Source organism: Oncorhynchus tshawytscha, linkage group LG24, assembly GCF_018296145.1.
Source record: "Oncorhynchus tshawytscha isolate Ot180627B linkage group LG24, Otsh_v2.0, whole genome shotgun sequence".
Lineage (NCBI taxonomy): Eukaryota > Metazoa > Chordata > Actinopteri > Salmoniformes > Salmonidae > Oncorhynchus > Oncorhynchus tshawytscha.
This window is the reverse complement of record NC_056452.1, coordinates 20812817-20832304: the sequence shown is the minus strand read 5'-3', so window position 1 is coordinate 20832304 and position 19488 is coordinate 20812817. Positions and strand designations below refer to the sequence as shown.

General features: G+C 43.5%; 1 protein-coding gene across 3 annotated transcripts; it reads left to right on the top strand.

Moving 5' to 3' along the window:
• Positions 1–5460: 5460 nt before the first annotated feature.
• Positions 5461–14410, top strand: LOC112223436 (APOBEC1 complementation factor-like). Of its 3 annotated transcripts, none has more exons than XM_042305510.1 (12): positions 5461–5546; positions 8765–8908; positions 9449–9583; positions 9673–9803; positions 10016–10254; positions 10467–10631; positions 10719–10816; positions 11240–11519; positions 12170–12357; positions 12626–12762; positions 13717–13853; positions 14126–14410. In XM_042305510.1, the coding sequence occupies exons 2-12, from the start codon at positions 8810–8812 to the stop codon at positions 14275–14277; spliced, it is 1761 nt and encodes a 586-aa protein (XP_042161444.1). In that variant the 5' UTR covers positions 5461–5546; positions 8765–8809; the 3' UTR covers positions 14278–14410. The 3 variants fall into 3 exon arrangements, with proteins under 3 accessions (XP_042161444.1, XP_042161442.1, XP_042161443.1); XM_042305508.1 differs by having other exon boundaries at positions 12146–12357; XM_042305509.1 differs by lacking the exon at positions 5461–5546 and adding an exon at positions 5553–5753 and having other exon boundaries at positions 12146–12357.
• Positions 14411–19488: the final 5078 nt, after the last annotated feature.

The window sequence follows — 19488 nt, the reverse complement described above, 5'->3', positions numbered from 1 at the left end:
TACAAAGATTTACATATTGAATTGTTTACAGGGCTTGCTGATATCCTTGATGATTCATGTAATAAATATGTATTATGCTTAGTCATGTTTCTCCTTTTATAATTGCTTGCATTATTATTATTCTGACTTTGATTTGACCATCCACCAACCCTATAAAGTCTGTCCTCTATTATGTATTATGTAAGACATCACTGTTGAGTTATTAATGGGATGCAACACAGAAATGAAGCGTTGTGCCCGTAAGTGCATTGTTACCTACAGTAATGTATCTTGTCCATCAGTGTGTGCTAAAGAAAGCTGTGACAGTCCAGACTCACATCACAGTGGTCAGTCAGTCAGAGCTCAGTAATAGAGCCTCTCTGTCTCTTCTTCCAGCCTGGTCTCATAGACTAGACGTAACATAGTACATGTAAATCCAGGACCCCCAAAGTAGGAAAGGAAAGGGAAAGTGGGATACCTAGTGAATTGTCCAACTGAACGTATTCAGCTGAAATGTGTCATCCGCATTTAACCCAACCCCTCTGAATCAGAGAGGTGCGGCGGGCTGCCTTAGTATGATATGTTACGTTTGGTATGGTTGCATAAGACAGATGGTTACTTGAGGAAAAAACTAAAGTAGGATGGTTGGCCAGGGTGGGTGGGTAGCTGAAAAATGTGAATGTCTAGCAACTCAAGTGTTGCAAGTTTGAATCTCATGGACAATATTAGCTAATTAGCAACCCTCCCCTAACCGTAACCTTAAACCTTTCCCCAATCTTAACCTTAAGCATTTTAGCTAACCATTCTCCTAACCCTAACCTTAACCCTTTAACCTAACTCCTCAACTTAACCCTAATCTTAACCCTTAGCCTAGCTAATGTTAGCCAGCTAGCTAATGTTAGCCACCTAGCTAGAATTTGTAACATCATAAGTTTTGCAAAATAATAACATGTAGTACGTTTAGCAAATTCACAACATATCATATGTTTAGCAAATTCTTTACATATGATGCGAATTGGAATTCATAACATATCATTCAAAAAGTAACACAGGCTTGTGGAGTGTTTTGGATTTATGTACAGAATCATACAAAATGCTCTGAGATCAGGTTGCTCCTTTCTGTAATGTACTCTAATCTACACAGGCTTCATTGATATGAAGGGCTGGGCGGCCTGCCATGTGATCTATTCCACTACTGCCCCTTCGACAGTGTTGCGGCTACTCTGAAGCCATTAGGAACAGAAAGATGAATGAATTATTATCTACTCAGGCTACAATTGACATTTGTCTGAGAAGTGCATCAGGAAAGAACACGCTTATAGTTTGTAGTGCACTTAGGAAGGCTTTTTTGAAGAGAGATACTCAACACTTTTCTCAGACTACTTTGCTCTGTATATGTTGAACGTGCTGCTTTTTTCAATCTTGGTTATCAGAGTTTTTAACTGCATTGATAGGTTCTCAGTCCAAAATATTCCAGTGTTGGTAGATAATATCTGATGAATATATCATTAGATCGAACAACCATTATAAGGATAAGTAGCAGCCAGTCATTATGTCATGTCATGTATAAATTATTTACTTAAATAACAGCCCTTCTGGTGTGCAATGTACTGACACGCTATCACCTATGACCCATTAATTCCCATGTTGTTTTACTGCAGTAATCGAGGTGGAATTACTTGCTCAAGGGTTCAGAGTCCTATCCGCTATTGGAACCAACAGACCTGACAACCAGATTTGTAGTGCAATTAACAACCATCCTCTCTTTTGCTACTGCTTTGACTTCTCAGCAGTGAGCTACTGCCTGAGGAATCAAAATAATTTCATCATCCCCCTATTTCACTGACTCACTCGGAGGGGCAGGCATATGATATGAGGTCTCCTTTGGCCGATTCATCCCAATAAATCCCAAAAGTGGTTTTGTATTGAATCTTACAGTATGCTTGTCTCCTCATTCTCAGAAGCTGGAGAAGAGAGAGAGAGAGAGAGAGAGAGAGAGAGAGAGAGAGAGAGAGAGAGAGAGAGAGAGAGAGAGAGAGAGAGAGAGAGAGAGAGAGAGAGAGAGAGAGAGAGAGAGAGAGAGAGAGAGAGAGAGAGAGAGAGAGACAGATAACAGTTTCCTTCACTACAGAGGCCTCCTCCAGTCGATAAACATCACATTAAAAAACAATGCCTGTTTAGGAGAGCACATTAATATTCAGAGACGCCTCAAGGAGCAGAAATAGAAAGATGTGGAGGAAGATCAACCAGGAAGCTACCTCACTGTCCCTATATTGCTCAGCAAAGTGGGTTACCAAATGGGTTGCTGACACTTTTAAACAAGCTGTTGCAACGATGCCTTGAACCTAAGCTTGAAGCACTGTACCTAGCATTACACACGGAGTCATTTTGAATACAATTATAATTGCTTTGTAGGCGTAATGTAACACAAGTAGGTAGCAAGATTATAATGCTGGCTGATGAGGTTGAAACTGTATGAAACATTGATGTCGAGAAATAATTGTAAGCCTTCATTATATCTGCCTACCTTTTTGGGTTGAAACTACTGTCACTGCCTGAAACTAACTTCGTTATTCTACAAAATTACAATAAAGATGCTCCACCATATCATAGCAATTGTTGTTCATCCTATATTGTTATCTAACCCGAAGTCCTCAGTTTGTTCCACACAGCATGGCCTCATTTTTTACATTTTTTAAACAACTCAGAAAACAAGCCGTCTTGACCAAAGAGGAGCTGACTGAGAGAATGTGGCAAATTGCTCCACTCGGCCACAGTGGATTCCTCCATGTTAGTGTTTTAGTGCCACGTTGTCATTCCTGCTGTCACCCAGAGCAGCTGAGACCAGCCAGGGGGACGCCCTCCAACATCCCCATCAGATGGGACAAAACACATTGACACATTTTGCGTTTATTAGCAAAATGTCCAAATGCATTTAACTGTCGCAAAAAGTGTGGCGTATTTAATGCTAATATGTTAAGGCTTTCGTGATGTTTTGGAACAACACGACATTGCTTTATGTTGCGAGGTAAGTGACGAATGATCGTGAAAAAGCTATGGGGTGATCATATGCTGGACACACCTCATTAAATGCACCACAACTTTGTTTGTCCCAGTGTGACCTGTGTGCCTCGCACCCTAGATGACAGTAAAGATTAGGTGTCCATCAGATAAGCGACTGGCTATCATCGTCAGAGCCAAACTGCAGGCCACCCCTGTGTTGTATCTGTTTTGTTCATATGCAGGAAAACATTTCCAAATTAGGGACCTTTCGGAATGATGGGATTGGTTTCTTTTTCATTTCCTGTGTGTGTCAGTGCCGATATGCCCAGTAGATTTGCTTGACTGGGACATGCAGTGTTCTGTACTGTGACATGCCAGGAGGGGACGAACCATCTGTCACACAGTACCTTAATAAACAGAAAGGTGCCATATAACATCCTGTTGACTTCCTCCAAAGCCACTTTCTTTGATATCAGCTCTCTGTTCTGTGATGGATGGCTACATGTTGTTATATCTGACACATCAAACAGAAGATGATTGAAACACACAAGGCAGAAATGGAATACAAGGCCTTGTCTTTTAATCCATTCACAATTACTGTGTGCGGAATTCCCAGTATCTCACAATGTTGAAGTTTTCCTGAGTGTATGATATGCTAAGATGTACACAGCCTTCATGGATGTTAGACGTCTAACTACACAAAGTTAATTAGCAATGCCAGATCAGGGATGCCCTTGTGGTGGTTTTCTGTTTGAATGAGCATGGCACCAGGGGAGTTAACCGAGAATAATAATGGCATAAGTGGAAAACCTCAGACACACAAAAGGACAGATGGGATCTGGGATGTACAGACGGAGCAGAATTTCTCACAAGGCTGCCTCATTATTACGTGATACAGATGTTATTATTAATTATGTAATGCTAAGGAAACGTTCAGGCCAGCTTTCCCACTTTTTGGTTCAAGTGAGCTACCGGTAAAGGTACCACCACTCACTGCTTATGGGATTATCTGTTCAACCACACAGGGGCGCTAGAGAGTCAATAAGACTTGTCAGACAGGCTGCTGGATGTCTGGACAAACAATGTGACACCCAGTGTTTCCCTCGTTGACATGATAACACTGCCTTTCCCGCATCAGTAATGGCATGAGCCACAGCTTTGCGAAACACAAAACAATTACTTGTGTGGAAATTAGACATCTGCCAATGGAAAGAAATTGGCAAAAGCAATTATGCACAAAACCTAGATTAAAGGCACTGCCAATGTTTCATAAAACGTTATTTTGTTTAAGCTAAATATGGTTTCTCACTAATGATATGTCTCTTATAATGACATATTGTTTACCAAAACCAGGTCTACGTGACATGACACCTCTTATTGGGGCTCCCGAGTGGCGCAGCAGTCTAAGGCATTGCACCTCAGCGTAAGAGGCATCATTGCAGTTCCTGGTTCAAATCCAGGCTGCATCACATCCAGCTGTGATTGGGAGTCCCATAGGGTGGTGCACAATTGGCCCAGTTGTCTGGGTTTGGCTGAGGTAGGCCATCATTGTAAATAAGAATGTGTTCTTAATGTTCTTAAATGACTTGCCATGTTAAAAAAATTTAAATTAAAAAAATATTCACCCCAACTAGGTGGTGTTGATGTGAACAGCTGGTGAAAGCCCTGAGAAGGTGAAAGTGTACCAAGCAGGGAGACTGTGGCTGCCTGTGTATTCTAAGTGTATTATAGGGTGGCAGGTAGCCTAGTGGTTAGCACGCTAGGCCAATAACTGAAAGGTTGCTGGTTAGAATACCTGAACCAACAACGTAACAAATCTGTCAATGTGCTCTTGAGCTCATTTTCTCTCTTACTACTGTAAAAACAGCACATTTCACTGCATCTGTCCCGTGTATGTGACAATAAATCATTTTTAAAAAATCTATCCTGCTCAAACGAAACAGCTAACACTTTGGCTTGTTTACCTTCAGGTATATCACTGAGAAATGGAGGATACTGGGTCACTATGCCTTTGGTCTTATTATTTTGGATGACACAAGCAATAAAACTCGAGGGTGTGTGGTATATGGCCAATATACCACGGCTGTCAGCCAATCAGCATTCAGGGCTCAAACCACCCAGTTTGTAATAACTGAATAAATAGCTGTTGTCATCAGAGTACTACACGGTCATTTCATTTACTGTACACCCATGTTATTGTGGCCCTATTTCTTACATAGAAAAACACATTCTTGAGTGAAAAGTTTAAGGTGATGCACTATTGTTCAAAAGTAGAAGTCTTGAGAGTACAGTAAATTGCTATGTTTAGTTAACAGAGCAGTGTCTGGCTGAGAGCACCATGATCTTGTTATCCCTGGTCAAAAGGTTCCTCTCTCTGCAGGCAGAGAGGCAGAGAGAGATAGGGCTGGTTAAAGTTTAACCCAGCAGGCTCATAAAGCAGCTCCAGGACAGTGAACCTTTGGAGTTTGATATGATGTAATTACCGAATCACCCCAGTGACACGTTTCAAAATCACTAGAATGAAGGACTGAGTCTTCCGGGTGGTGATCTCTGAAATTGCTCAGGTAAGCTTAGCTCACTAACTCTTCCTGGTTATGTCTCTGCTGCTTTGGAGTCTTGTAAGAAATCTCCCCTTTGGAGATCTGCTCTCTTCCAGCATGCTGAGTCTAATTGAACTCACTGGGGATGTTTTTCGTGTGACTGATCTAACTGATCAACTGTGGTCAAGTGTTGTGTTGGGTGACTTGTAAGGTACTGAGGACACAGTCAAGGTAAGAACCTAGAGGGGGGGGGGCATGATTAGAAGGTTTCATATAGATGGTTGGTTGTCATTTTCTGTTAATTGTGTTGATGTTGCAGGCGTCACGTGTGACATGTCTGACGGGGAAGAGCCTTGTTTGACATAGTCATATTGTTCACTAGTTTATCATTTTGTAGCATTTGTATGTGCCAATTGTCGATTATATTATAGTCAGCATGTAGTATTCACAGTAGTGTACTTACAGTTTCATATAAGTCAAACTGATTAACAGTAGTTATTTTTGGTATGTATGTCAGATGCCAATAAACATAGCTCCTTTTGAACTTTGAAGTCCTGTGGTAAAAGTACACTCTTAGGGGGGATACTGGTATCTGGTAAGGGTGGTATCTAGAACCTAAAAGGGTTCTTTGGCTGTCCCCATAGGACAATCTTTTGAAGAACCCTTTTTGGTTTTAGGTAGAAACCTTTTGAGTTCCATGTAGAACCCTTTCCACAGAGGGTTCTACATGGAACCCAGAAGGGTTCTACCTGGAACCAAATAGGGTTCTCCTATGGGGACGGCCGAAGAACCCTTTCGGAACCCTTTTTCTAAGAGTGTAGTAATAAAAGCAAGTAAACTGAAGAGACTACTCAAAATATGAAATGAAAATCCAAACTATTTGATATGATTTCCATTCTAAATCTTTTTGGACCTGTTTTTCCAGCAGCAAACACGGCCAACACAGTGGCATTTCAGCCATGTGTGTATTTAGCTTCAGTCAACAAAACTCCAAAAAGCAGCTACTGATCACTGCCAGACAAGACTCCATCTAGTTATCTTGTTTACGCAAACGGTAACCAGGCTATCGTGAAGAGAGCCCCAGACACACACACACACACACACACACACACACACACACACACACACACACACACACACACACACACACAGAGACAGAGAGAGAGAGAGAGAGAGAGAGAGAGAGAGAGAGAGAGAGAGAGAGAGAGAGAGAGAGAGAGAGAGAGACGAGAGAGAGAGAGAGAGAGAGAGAGAGAGAGAGAGAGAGAGAGACGAGAGAGAGAGAGAGAGAGAGAGAGAGAAAGAGAGAGAGAGAGAAAGAGAGAGAGAGAGAAAGAGAGAGAGAGAGAGACGGGAGAGAGAGAGAGAGAGAGAGAGAGAGAGAGAGAGAGAGAAAGAGAGAGAGAGAGAGAGAGAGAAAGAGAGAGAGAGAGAGAGAGAGAGAGAGGAGAGAGAGAGAGAGAGAGAGAGAGAGAGAGAGAGAGAGAAAGAGAGAGATGTACAATGTAAACATGTTTCCAAAGCCAATAAAGACCTTAAATTGAATTGAGAGGGTATTATTTATTTCACTTTTGTACGTTATCTACTTCACTTGCTTGGCAATGTTAACATATGTTTCCCATGCCAATAAAGCCCCTTGAATTGAAATTAATTGAGTTGAGTTGAATTGAATTGAGTAATGGAGTCCTGTAGTAGTAGTACATCCACTCAAGGCCTAGAGCCTCATAATGACATCTTCTCTCCAAGCCACCCAGAACAGAAATAGAACCTAAAGACCGTTTCCCTCCCCAGGTGTTAGCCTAGGCTCAAAGTGGTAACGGAACATCGAATACCTCGTCTTTGACTGTAGAGATTCATTTAGTGTTTTTCTTGGTTAGGGAATAGTGCTGTTGCCATGGTTGGCTGCCTACGCCAATGTTCTGCAAGTGAATGATGCCGAAATAACTAATCTCTCTAGACACAAGCCTGGAGAGTATCATAATGGCAGCTAATATTGAATTCACAGATTAAAATATGCGACCTGGGTCCCAGTAATGTTACTGATGATATTGTGAAATCAATCTGAAATCTTAAATGAGAGTGAGAAACCATGCCCCCTCTGGCTTGACTGTGGTAAATGATGGGGCTCGACCTGAGAGCAGGTCAACTCCAGTATTTATTTATATTGCCTGGCGTCTTGACATTTTCAACAAAGTCTTCCGGGGAGCCGTCGATGAGAGTGGTGAAGAGTGAACAGTGAAAACAAAGCCATCTTGTGTGTGTTGGGAGAATTCATTGTCTTGAAGGAGAAATTGGTTTGACTATATTTGGGGGAAGAAGATGTGTGTATAACATCATTTCTGTCATGATTGGCACTTGAGGCCATTTGAAGATGGTTTGTGTGGCCGTCACGTACCCTGTGACCCCCTCTCTCTCCCTCGTTCCCCATCCCTCTGATCTGGAGGAGTGGAGCCTTGTCATCACCAGCAGGACCTCTCTCTTTCTCTTTGATCCATATGTGTGGGAAGAAACAAAGAGAGGCCTCTCAATCAGGATGGAAATTCTTGCAACACTCAGAGTGACCTGTTTACTGTATCTTCCTACTGATTTAATCAACCTCTCACCAACTAAAGGGATTATCTTGAAGTGGACTATAGTTCACGAGCGTTGGGCGTCTTGCTGTGTCTTGTGATTGGCCATTGAGAATCAAAGGATTGATTAAGGGGCCCTTATTCAAAGCTATTGCTTAAGGACTTCCTGTATGTCACAGTACATGAGTGGGAGAGTGTGGGGAAGATGTGTATGGTGGTGGTGGGTGGAATAGATTGAGAGAAAGGGGCCTCAGTGGTTGTCTGCTGTTTGGGCTGAGTATCGTTAATAATTACAGAGCAGTCTTTGACCTGGAACTGAATGAAATAAGCTTCTCTCTACGTCATCATAAGATGGTTTATAACAGCTGCTGGGGGCGCCATTCAGCCAAAATCATACCTGATCATTCTGTAAAGGTAATTGGAGTGTTTTTGAGACCAAATGAGTCTCAAAAGGAACTTACAATACATAGCACATTTGATTTACTATATGTGTAATAGATTCATGTGTGATAGAGTACTGAAGTTCTGAACCTGTTTAAGGTTTTATGCCTAAAAAGTTCAAATAGTAGCAAAAGAAGGCTACAGAAGGCTATTTGATGACACATTGAGCTCTAGTTATGGGTTGTTTAGGATGTTTTCTCTGATTTGTTCTGAACTGTGATTTGATTTCAGTGAGCATCCCTAATTTCGCTGATTTACTGCTGACAATCGCTCACAATGGAATCTAATCAAAAATCTGGGGATGGACTGACAGGCATGCAGAAAGAGGCCTCGCTGCGTGCGCTCATTCAGCGCACAGGATACCAATTACTGCAGGTAGGAGCCATATCCAAAACATGTAGGGCTTTCGCCTAATCTATGACCAAATCTATGAGTGTTATCATAAGGCCTCCACACAAGTCATCCTTCCTTATGGAGTTTATGTGTAATGTGGAGAAGTGGAGCTCTGATAAAATCCGAGGTCTCTCCATCAGTTTCAAAGCTATTCACGTGCCAGTGAGCTCTTTCCCTTGGCCTTCGTTACAATTATTGATAATGGGGCGCCACCCTCTGGTGAAAGACACAAGTGACTGGATCCCTCTGTCTTACTGCTGAAGTCTGGTCCATGTCAAATTCATTTGGTTGGAGATTCTACAGCTCGTATTGCATTGTTATGGGGATTGTCTGGGCAATTTGTGCATAACTACAAGGTCATCAAAGATAACAAGGATTTCTGGGCGATTTCTATATGAATGCTCAAATCTCTCATTCGGAATGAAACCTGCGTTACAAAGGACATTTCAGGTGGATCTCCTTACAAACCCTGTGCTCCTTACAAACCCCTGGTTACTCACCATCAGTCCGTTGTGTCTACAGGAGAATGGTCAGAGGAGGTACGGCGGGCCCCCTCCAGGCTGGGAAGGCCCTCCCCCAGAGAGGGGCAGTGAGATCTTTGTGGGGAAGCTGCCAAGAGACCTCTTTGAGGATGAGCTGGTCCCCCACTGTGAGAAAGTAAGATAGGTTTGCCAGTTAAATCAGTTCCCAAAGTGTAACCTATTGTGTGTCCTTGGTTTTCAAACGCATCCCCTTTCAATTCACAGTTTGGGAAAATCTTTGAGGTTCGGATGATGATGGACTTCAACGGCAATAATAGAGGATATGCCTTCGTTACCTTTTACAACAAAAATGAAGCCAAGACCGCCATGAAACAGCTCAATAACTATGAAATCAGGTAAGCAATCACATGACACAATGGAATGAAATGGGGGAAAAACCCTGTGTAGCCTAATGGTTAGCCAGCACAAACATACGCATGAGTCATGGAAAACTGAATGCAGGACTACCAACACTCACCCGACAGTAACAATATTGGGTTTCATTGTGTGCATGGTTGACAAAAAATAAATCAATCTTTCCATTCAATCCAATCTGTTTATTCTCCAGGAACGGAAGGCTCCTGGGAGTGTGTGCCAGTGTGGACAACTGTCGTCTGTTTGTGGGGGGCATCCCCAAATCCAAGAAGAGAGAGGAGATCCTGATGGAGATGAAGAAAGTAACAGATGGGGTGTTGGAGGTAATTGTTTACCCCAGTGCTGCGGACAAGACCAAGAACAGGGGCTTCGCCTTTGTGGAGTACGACAGTCACCGCGCTGCAGCCATGGCCAGGAGGAAACTACTGCCAGGTGCTAAACCCATATTATATACTATTAACAGTCATAGTACTGAGAATCCCAGTCAGTCAAGAAACAACACAGTTGTAGCATAACCCTATGGAAGGACACAGTAAATCATACTGAACCATGATGACTTTGAGGCTTTGAAAAGAAGCGTGTACCTTATTACTTTGGGTGGGCTAATTGGCTGAAGTGTTGAACTTCCTGATCTCCTTCCCCAGGGAGGATCCTGCTGTGGGGGCACGCCATCGCCGTGGACTGGGCGGAGCCTGAAGTGGAAGTGGACGAGGACACCATGGCAACGGTGAAGATTCTCTACGTGAGGAACTTAATGCTGGCCACTACAGAAGAGACCATCGAGAAGGAGTTCAACAGTATCAAACCAGGCAGGTTCAATTACAGCTCAATCGAATTTCCGTATGTGACTGTGTTATGATGGGGTTAGTAAGCAGATGTATGCTGATGATCTACAGGTGCTGTAGAGAGAGTGAAGAAGATCAGAGACTATGCCTTTGTCCATTTCACCCAGAGAGAGGACGCGATAAGCGCCATGGACGCACTGAATGGAAAGGTACAATCTCTCTCACCGGCCTCTCTCTCGCTCACTGGCCTCTCTCCCTCACTGGTCTCTCTCTCTCTTTCTCACTGGCCGCTCTCCCTCACTGGTCTCTCTCTCTCTCTCTCTCTCACTGGCCTCTCTCCCTCACTGGTCTCTCTCTCTCTCTCTCTCACTGGCCTCTCTCCCTCACTGGTCTCTCTCTCACCGGCCTATCCCAGGACATGTAATGTCATGGTGACACATGCTTTTATCTAAGTGACTCACAGTTAGCACATATTCAACATATTCAGTTCATGTGGGAATCAAAGTCTCATCCCTACCAGGCTCCAGCTGAACGATAAGCCATCAGAACCAAGCAATGTCATACAACAATGCATTATCCAGCCACAACCTGCCTCTACACGGAATAGATCCAAATGTCAACTTCTCCCCTAGCTGGTGGATGGCTCTCCCGTGGAGGTGACCCTGGCTAAGCCGGTGGATAAGGACAACTATGTGCGCTACACCCGGGGTACAGGTGGCCGCGGTGGGGCCGTGCTCCAGGGGGAGTACACCTACACACTGGGCCAGGTGTATGACCCCTCAGCAGCCTACCTGGGTGCCCCCGTGTTCTACGCCCCCCAGATATATGCTGCTATTCCTAATCAGTTCCGCTTCCCCATTGCCAAGGGGCTTGTGGGGGGCCGTGGCCTGGTGCGCACGCCCTCAGTCAGAGGTGGGTACCCTCTCTCTGATTCCTCTCCACAGCTAATCAGTGAGACAGACGCACATATATATATATATATATGGCATTTATCTACCAATCTGTGTTTTTGAGTAGCTGATAAGGCCAATGGTATCTGCTATAATCACGTGAGATATCCAAATCCACTGCAAACCAGCCTCAAAGAGTAGTTTCAGGATTCAACTGAAATTGTTTTGTTTGTTTGAATCAGAGAAAGCTATAAAGTACTTAATTCAGTCTGGAGCCAAATCCACATTTTGCAATGATATACTGTATGTTCTTTCATTAATGTTTGATCTCCTAATAGAGATAACGTACCTATGTTCATGCATTGAGCACTATGAATAATGCTGTACTGCTTTATTTTTAGCAGTAAGAGATTTAGGATGCCTGACTATCACTCAAAATTTGCTCTCCATGGCTGCATATTACAATCTAGTATGACAAGTACGATCATTCAATCAAGTTGGATTTGGGGGGAAATTTAACATGTCACAAATGGAATCGCTGTACTGTGCTGGCCTGGATGACCTATGATCAGTCTTTACAAGGTATTGATTGCCTCCCAGGTGATTTCTGGTGATTTGATTCGATATAATGCCTTCTTGCATTCCTAGAAATTTACATGAATGTACCTGTAGGGGCAGCGGGCATACGCGGGATGGGTGGTCGCGGATACCTCGCCTACGCAGGTTTAGGCCGAGGCTGTGCCAACTACCAGCTAAAGACAGACAAGCACCCCGAGGACAAGCTCTTTGACCTGCTGCCAGGCATGGAACTCACACCCATGAACCCTGTGAAGCCTCCCGGTATCAAACACACACCACAGGTACACACACACACACACACACACACACACACACACACACACACACACACACACACACACACACACACACACACGTCCAGACCCGATGAGAACTGACGGGACAACAAACACATACGCACTTGAATAGCCGTAAATAAGGTATTCAGCATTCTGCTCACACGCAATTAATTACTTATAAGCCATAAATAAGGTATTCAGCATTCTGCTGACACAATAATTGAAATGTTTCAGAAAAACACATCTTTTGATGTTTCATGTCTTCTTCCAGATCTTGGAGGATGTGTGTCAGAAGAACAACTGGGGGCAGCCAGTTTATCAGCTTCACTCTGCCATCGGACCTGATCAAAGCCAACTGTTCCTCTACAAAGTCACCATTCCGGCTCTGTCCACCCAATACCCTAATGTGTAAGAAACACAGCCACCTAATAGCCACATCTAATGTGTCTAATGTGTCTCACATCACATTTCAGTAGTGGCTTCGTATATCAAAGGATAATATAACCCTGTGACTAGGGTGGGTAGTCTAGTTTTTCCTTTTCTATGTTGGCCTGGTATGGTTCCCAATCAGAGGCAGCTGTCTATTGTTGTCTCTGATTTGGGATCATATTTAGGCAGCCTTTTCCCACCTGTTATTTGTGGGATCTTGAGTTTGTATTGTTGCTTTTCAGCCCTACAAAGCTGCACGTTCGGTTATTACTCTTTCTTGTTTTTTTTCCGGTTATCGCAAATAAAAAATGATTAACCTACCCCACGCTGCATCTTGGTCCGACCATACCTCCAACAAGGATCGTTACAGTAACCTTCTCCTCTAGCATTGCAATCATTTAGCAGACACTTTAATCCACAGTGATTTACAGAAGCAATTAGGTTGAAGTGCCTTGCTCTAGGGCACCCCGGTAGATTTTCACCTGCTTGGCTAAAGGGTTATAATATAACCCTTTAACTCTCCCTCTGTGCTGCTTCTGGGGAAGGAGGAAGAAGGGAAATATCAATACAAGTCTTTTGACGCTTCACCATGCTGGAGCCACTGCTGTGTTAAATGTAAATCAATCTCTCTCTCTCTCTCTCTCTCTCTCTCTCTCTCTCTCTCTCTCTCTCTCTCTCTCTCTCTCTCTCTCTCTCTCTCTCTCTCTCTCTCTCTCTCTCTCTCTCTCTCTCTCTCTCTCTCTCTCTCTCTCTCTCTCTCTCTCTCTCTCTCTCTCTCTCCTCTCCTCCCTCTCCCTCCCTCCCTCCTCTTCCTTCTTCTCTCTCCTTCCTTCGTCTCTCTCCCTCTCTCTCCCTTCGTCTCTCTCCCTCTCTCTCTCTCCCTCTCTCTCTCTCCCTTCCTTCCTTCCTTCCTTCGTCCCTCCCTCCCTCCAGGCATCCGTTCACCCCAGCCAAGCTGTGTACATCTGTGGATGAGGCCAAGGTTCATGCTGCGGAGCACGCCCTGCATACCCTGGGTCTGCAGACAGAAGGAGCTGAGGCCTCCGCTGCAGCCGTTGCTGCATTCCCAGGTATGTTGTGAATGTCCGTAAGACTAACCATCATACCACCCTCTCTCTAGAGTAGATTGCTTAGAACCACATGACGGTATACACTACAAATACAAACCAAACCAAAGGCCATTCATGAATTACATATACTGGCAAGTGAAAGTTTGTGATTAAAAAAACTTGTTCAAACTTAACATCATACAGACTCCACAATAACGACAAGATATGAGCTTGAACAACTGAAATGCAATTTGAATAGCTATCAAACCCATGTCCTGTCTCCTGATCTGCAGGTTACACAATAGCGAACACCTCAGCCTCAGTAGCTGCCTCCCAGCTCAAACAGGCCGTCTCCCTGCACCAGGACATGGCAGCATACACTACCTACGAAGGCTATCCCGCCTTCACCGTGGCAACCCGTGGAGACGGTTATGGAGTGTTCTAGGGCCATCCTGGAACGTCATCCCATTTACCAGCATTCATTCGTAGTTCAGACTATATAAAACTACACTGAACAAAAATATAAATTCAACATGTAAAAGATCCCAGAAATGTTTCATACGCACAACGTGTTGACATCCCTGTTAGTGAGCATTTCTCCTTCGCCAAGATAATCCATCCACCTGACAGGTGTGGCATATCAACAAGCTGATTAAACAGCATGATCATTACACAGGTGCATCTTGTGCTGGGTGCAATAAAAGGTCACACTAAAATGTGCAGTTTTGTCATGCGAAACAATGCCACGGATGTCTCAAGTTTTGAGGGAGCGTGCAATTGGCATGCTGACTGCAGGAATGTCCACCAAAGCTGTTGCCAGAGAAGTGAATGTTCACCTCCAACGTCATTTTAGAGTATGACCGGCCACACAACCGAAGACCATGTGTAACGACGCCAGCCCAGGACATCCACATCTGGCTTCTTAACCTACGGGATCTTCTGAGACCAGCCAACCAGACAGCTAATGAAACTGTGGGTTTGCACAACCAAAGAATTTCTGCACAAATTCTCAGAAACCGTCTTAGGGATGCTCATCTGGGTGCTCGTCGTCCTCACCAGGGACTTGACCTGACTGCAGTTTGGCGTTGTAACCGACTTCAGTGGGCAAATGCTCACCTTCGATGGCCACTGGCACTCTGGAGAAGTGTGCTCTTCAGGGATGAATCCCGGTTTCAACTGTACCGGGCAGACGGAGGACAGCGTGTATGGAGTGGTGTGAGCGAGCGGTTTGCTGATGTCAACGTTGTGAACAGAGTGCCCCATGGTGGAGGTGGGGTTATGATATGGGCAGGGATAAGCTACAGACAACGAACATAATTGCATTTTATCGATATCGATTTGAATGCACAGAGATTAACGTGACGAGATCCTGAGACCTATTGACGTGCCATTCATCCACCGCCATCGCCTCATGTTTCAGCATGATAATGCACAGCCCCATGTCACAAGGATCTGTACACAATTCCTGAGGCTGAAAATGTCCCAGTTCTTCCATAGCCTGCATACTCACCTGACATGTCACCTATTGAGCATGTTTGGGATGCTCTGGATCGACATGTACGACAGCGTGTTCGAGTTCCCGCCATTATCCAGCAACTTCGCACAGCCATTGGAGAGGAGTGGGATAACATCCATAATTAACCCACTGATTTCCTTATTTGAACTGTAACTCAGTAAAATTATCGCATGTTGCGTTTATATTTTTGTTCAGTGTACGTAGTATCCATTATGTGTTTTCATTTGATTGTGTGGATCTATTTAGTTGTAGAGGAGGGCCCTAATTGGATGTTGTAGAGTCAGCAAATTGTCAGAGATCGTTTTGATTGGTTCTTATGTACTTTATCATTATTTTGACAGCCATTACTTTTTTTATACTCATTGTCTATTTTATGACACAGCTGCTGGTTCATAGTGATGGACTAGTGGTCTCCTTTGACCCAATAGTGTAGAAGTTGAAGTTTCCCCATTTAAGTTTATTAAATTAGCCCTAAAAGTCTCATTTAGATTCCTTCATAAATCATCTATAGAAATATAGTTTTTAAATGTCAGGGATTTCTAGTTTCAAGGATGGCTTTTACTTTCTACCTAAATGTGCTGCAAGTACCTTTTGATGTTGTTGCACGGTTGTACATTGTTAGACTAAAAACACTGGCGTGGTTCAGTCACTTTTGATAGTGAGGGGTTTCTTTTGTGCTATTTGTGTCTCAGTATTTACAAATGCAAACACAGAATTTGTTTCCCTCTCTTTTCCGATGTTATAGTGTGCGGAAAATGAAATCCATCCACAAGCTGCTGTGAAACTGAACTGCCTATTTTAAGATGTTAAGGGTTTTGTCGTCTACGGAAAAGTGTTTGCATCACGGTATATTTATTGTTGAAAATGTATTGTTTTACGTTGGAGTAATATGTCTGGAGTGTTAGCTATGGACAATCATCTTGACAAAGATCTGTTTCATTCTATTTAGCTTATTTCTCTTATTGCCTTACACCCAACCTAGGCCTGCGAACATGGACATAGGAAGTGTTAACACCCTTCTCAGCGTACAAAACTACACTCTGATAAGCATAAATGCCTAAGCAGTGACAGTATTAAAGTGTGTATAGCACTTCCAACTTATTTTTTTTTATACCAGAAATCCGACAATATTTGTATGGTTATATTGTTTTTGGAAATTTCAAATTCTTTGTGCCTCAATAATTGATCTAAGAAAAAAATCACAAAGGAGAGAAATAAATACACATCTGAAATGTACGGAGAAACAGGAACCCTTTTGTGAAACAACGTGTCGTACAGCTTGGTAATTCTACTGTTTAATAATCTGTAATTGTCTGTGATAAATGAACCAATTGCATTTTGAGACTAGCTTTCTTCACTTTATTCCATCTACATAAAACTAAGAAGTGTGCCACAATATTTAAATCATGTCATTCTATTCAAAATAAGCACTGTACATAATTACACACACACACAAAACGTGAATCAACTGATCATAAACAAATGATCTTCATTTCCATGGGAGATGAGCTATGGAAGGGCACTGAAGCTGCCCTACATTCAAAACATATTTCCGCCATCATCCTGTTGAGCACAGCCTCCATTCAGCGTAATGGCTTGTTGCCCGTCAACCCAAAGCCCGGTTGCGTATTGAAGCACTGGTCCGCCCCGGGCGGCAGGGTAGCCTAGTGGTTAGAGCGTTGGACTAGTAACTGAAAGGTTGCAAGTTCATATCCCCGAGCTGACAAGGTACAAATCTGTCGTTCTGCCCCTGAACAGGCACTTAACCCACTGTTCCTAGGCCGTCATTGAAAATAAGAATTTGTTCTTAACTGGCATGCCTAGTAAAGGTAAAATAAATACATTTAGTACTTCAATGCTGTAAATACATTGAACTGCATTGAAATAGAGAACATAAATACATCATCAAATGCGGGTCACTAGAAGTGTACACTATAATGTGCCCTATTTGGTCTTACTCAGTGACCAGCGGTTATTAGTAATATGTTCTTTTGGAGACTCCGAAGATCTCTGACACACCCCCATTCACTGGAATCACAGGATCTGTGATCCCCTTCCTCTGTTTGTATTGTCCGAAGTGTCTGATCCGGTAGGAGAAAGTCTGGGCTGACAGGAGGATGTGCCACTCAATGGTAACATTACTCTCTGCTCCATTCTTTACCCAGTTAAACCTATTGTGAGAGGAGACGAGAGAAGATAGAGAAGAGGAAAGAAAAGACAAGAAATAGAGACAAGAACACTAAAGACATGAGGGCTCAGTGTCACCTTCCATTCACACCCCCCCCCACCTCTACCTCTGATGTTGTCAGGCTGATGTTGACTGAGCTGATCAAAGAGTCTGTGACCTCGTTACTGTCACACAGAGAGACATCAGGCTGTTGGCACAGGAGAGTTCTGATCTTTAGAACACACTCACCATGACCACACCATGGAGGTTAACAGTAGACCAACACTGACCTCATTGGACAGGGCTAAATCTAACCCTAATTGGGCAAAACAAGCTCTAAAGACCACCCATTAGCAACCATCTGGCCCAACCTGCCTCTGCTTTTCTCAAAAATACTTCTCATGCTTGCAATTAATTAAGACACCCCCCCCTCACTCAGACCTCCCCCAGACAGCCCTAGCAAAATTCTTGCTTGAGAAATTGCTCTTTGCTAAGAAGCTATTTTTGTTTCTTTTTTTTACCATTTTCATTGAAAACAATCACAGTAAAGTCTGTCATTAATTGCTACCCAGAAATGATTTGATATTGAGATAGAAACAGCTACATTGGACCTTTAAGCTGTGTGGTGATAATCAGCTATAAAATTGACAATTTTATCAATAAGATGTGCTTGAGAAATAAGGCCTGGTGTGAATGACGCTAAATAAGCCAAGTAATCAAACCAAGCAGATAGTTCCAGGCGCTGCTAGCTATTTATTTATTCATTTACAGCAGCCATTAAAAGGATATCACTTCCTACTAAAATGGATTGTGTCTGATATACAGCGCATATGAAATGAGGACGTTGAATAAACAGGAAGTACCCTACCTTGACTCCCAAGATGCATCTGTGCAAACATTGTCCCAGTTTCCTGTGCAGTATGTGGTCCTCACCTCTGCAATGGCCTCAAAACTTCTGGATATATGCAGAGATAGTGGATGCTCCTTTGCAATGCTGGATCTTCGAGAAATAACTGTAATAAGTGATTGTCAGCTATTTTGCGATCTGATCTGGAGCAGCGATCTGATACCACTCAAAATCTCACTTCTTCTCTCGCACCTGGTACTCCTCATAGGTGGTAATGTAATGAGTAGATGCTACACAGGCCAGCGACGACCACCTCTGCATTACTGAACGTTCGCTGAGCCTCCAAGTTCCTTATCAACAAACAAAGGTCATCTGTATAACACATTCAAATGTAATACCAAAAAATGCAAACAGAATATTTGCCTTAATGAGTGGGTGTGTATGTATGTGTGTGTGTGATATTTGATTCTCACGTGCTTGACGGCCTCCCCTGACATGGTGCTGCAAAACACGAGTAAAGTAAACAGAATTCAACCAACAAGTCCTTCAACATGTCAGCTAAACAAACACTACGGCCTGTCTGTTCCCTCCAAAACAACATGGATTTTCATGGTACTTTCATGTGCGCCTTAACGTGTGACCTGCGAGTCACAACCTATTCCATCTCAAGTCCAAGTCCCAACACATCTGTTCCCTAATCACATTTTCCATGACAGCATTGGAAGGAAAACCAAACGAGGGTTTGTTAAGTTCAACCACTCACACACGTTCACACTGTAGTGGAAACTCACGTCATTTCTCCAGGGACAGCCACAATGGCCAGAGGTCCTGTGGTGATCATCTGGACGCCCACAATGTTTGGGTGACACGGGAGGGGCCAGGTCAGCTAGGCCAGAGAGAACAGCACGGCCACATCTCCATGGTGACATCATGTTACAGTACACTGACACACAGTCCTAGCTTTGGAAACACAATTCCCAGAGGGTAACACCACAGTTTAAGCCATTGGAAAGTGTTAGGCTGCGCTGGGGCTACAATGGAAAAAGGCTGAAAAAGAACCGTGCTCACACCTCTCCAGTGCTGACGAGAACAGGTTTGGGGGGGTGGCAGTCCTGTGTCTCATTGG

Excerpts from the sequence above, each read along its gene's own strand:
- LOC112223436 (XM_042305508.1), top strand. The coding sequence starts at position 8,810 with ATGGAATCTAATCAAAAATCTGGGGATGGACTGACAGGCATGCAGAAA. Across the intron at positions 8,909-9,448 it reads CAGGATACCAATTACTGCAG|GAGAATGGTCAGAGGAGGTA; the intron begins GTAGGAGCCATA and ends TTGTGTCTACAG. Across the intron at positions 9,584-9,672 it reads TGGTCCCCCACTGTGAGAAA|TTTGGGAAAATCTTTGAGGT; the intron begins GTAAGATAGGTT and ends TTCAATTCACAG.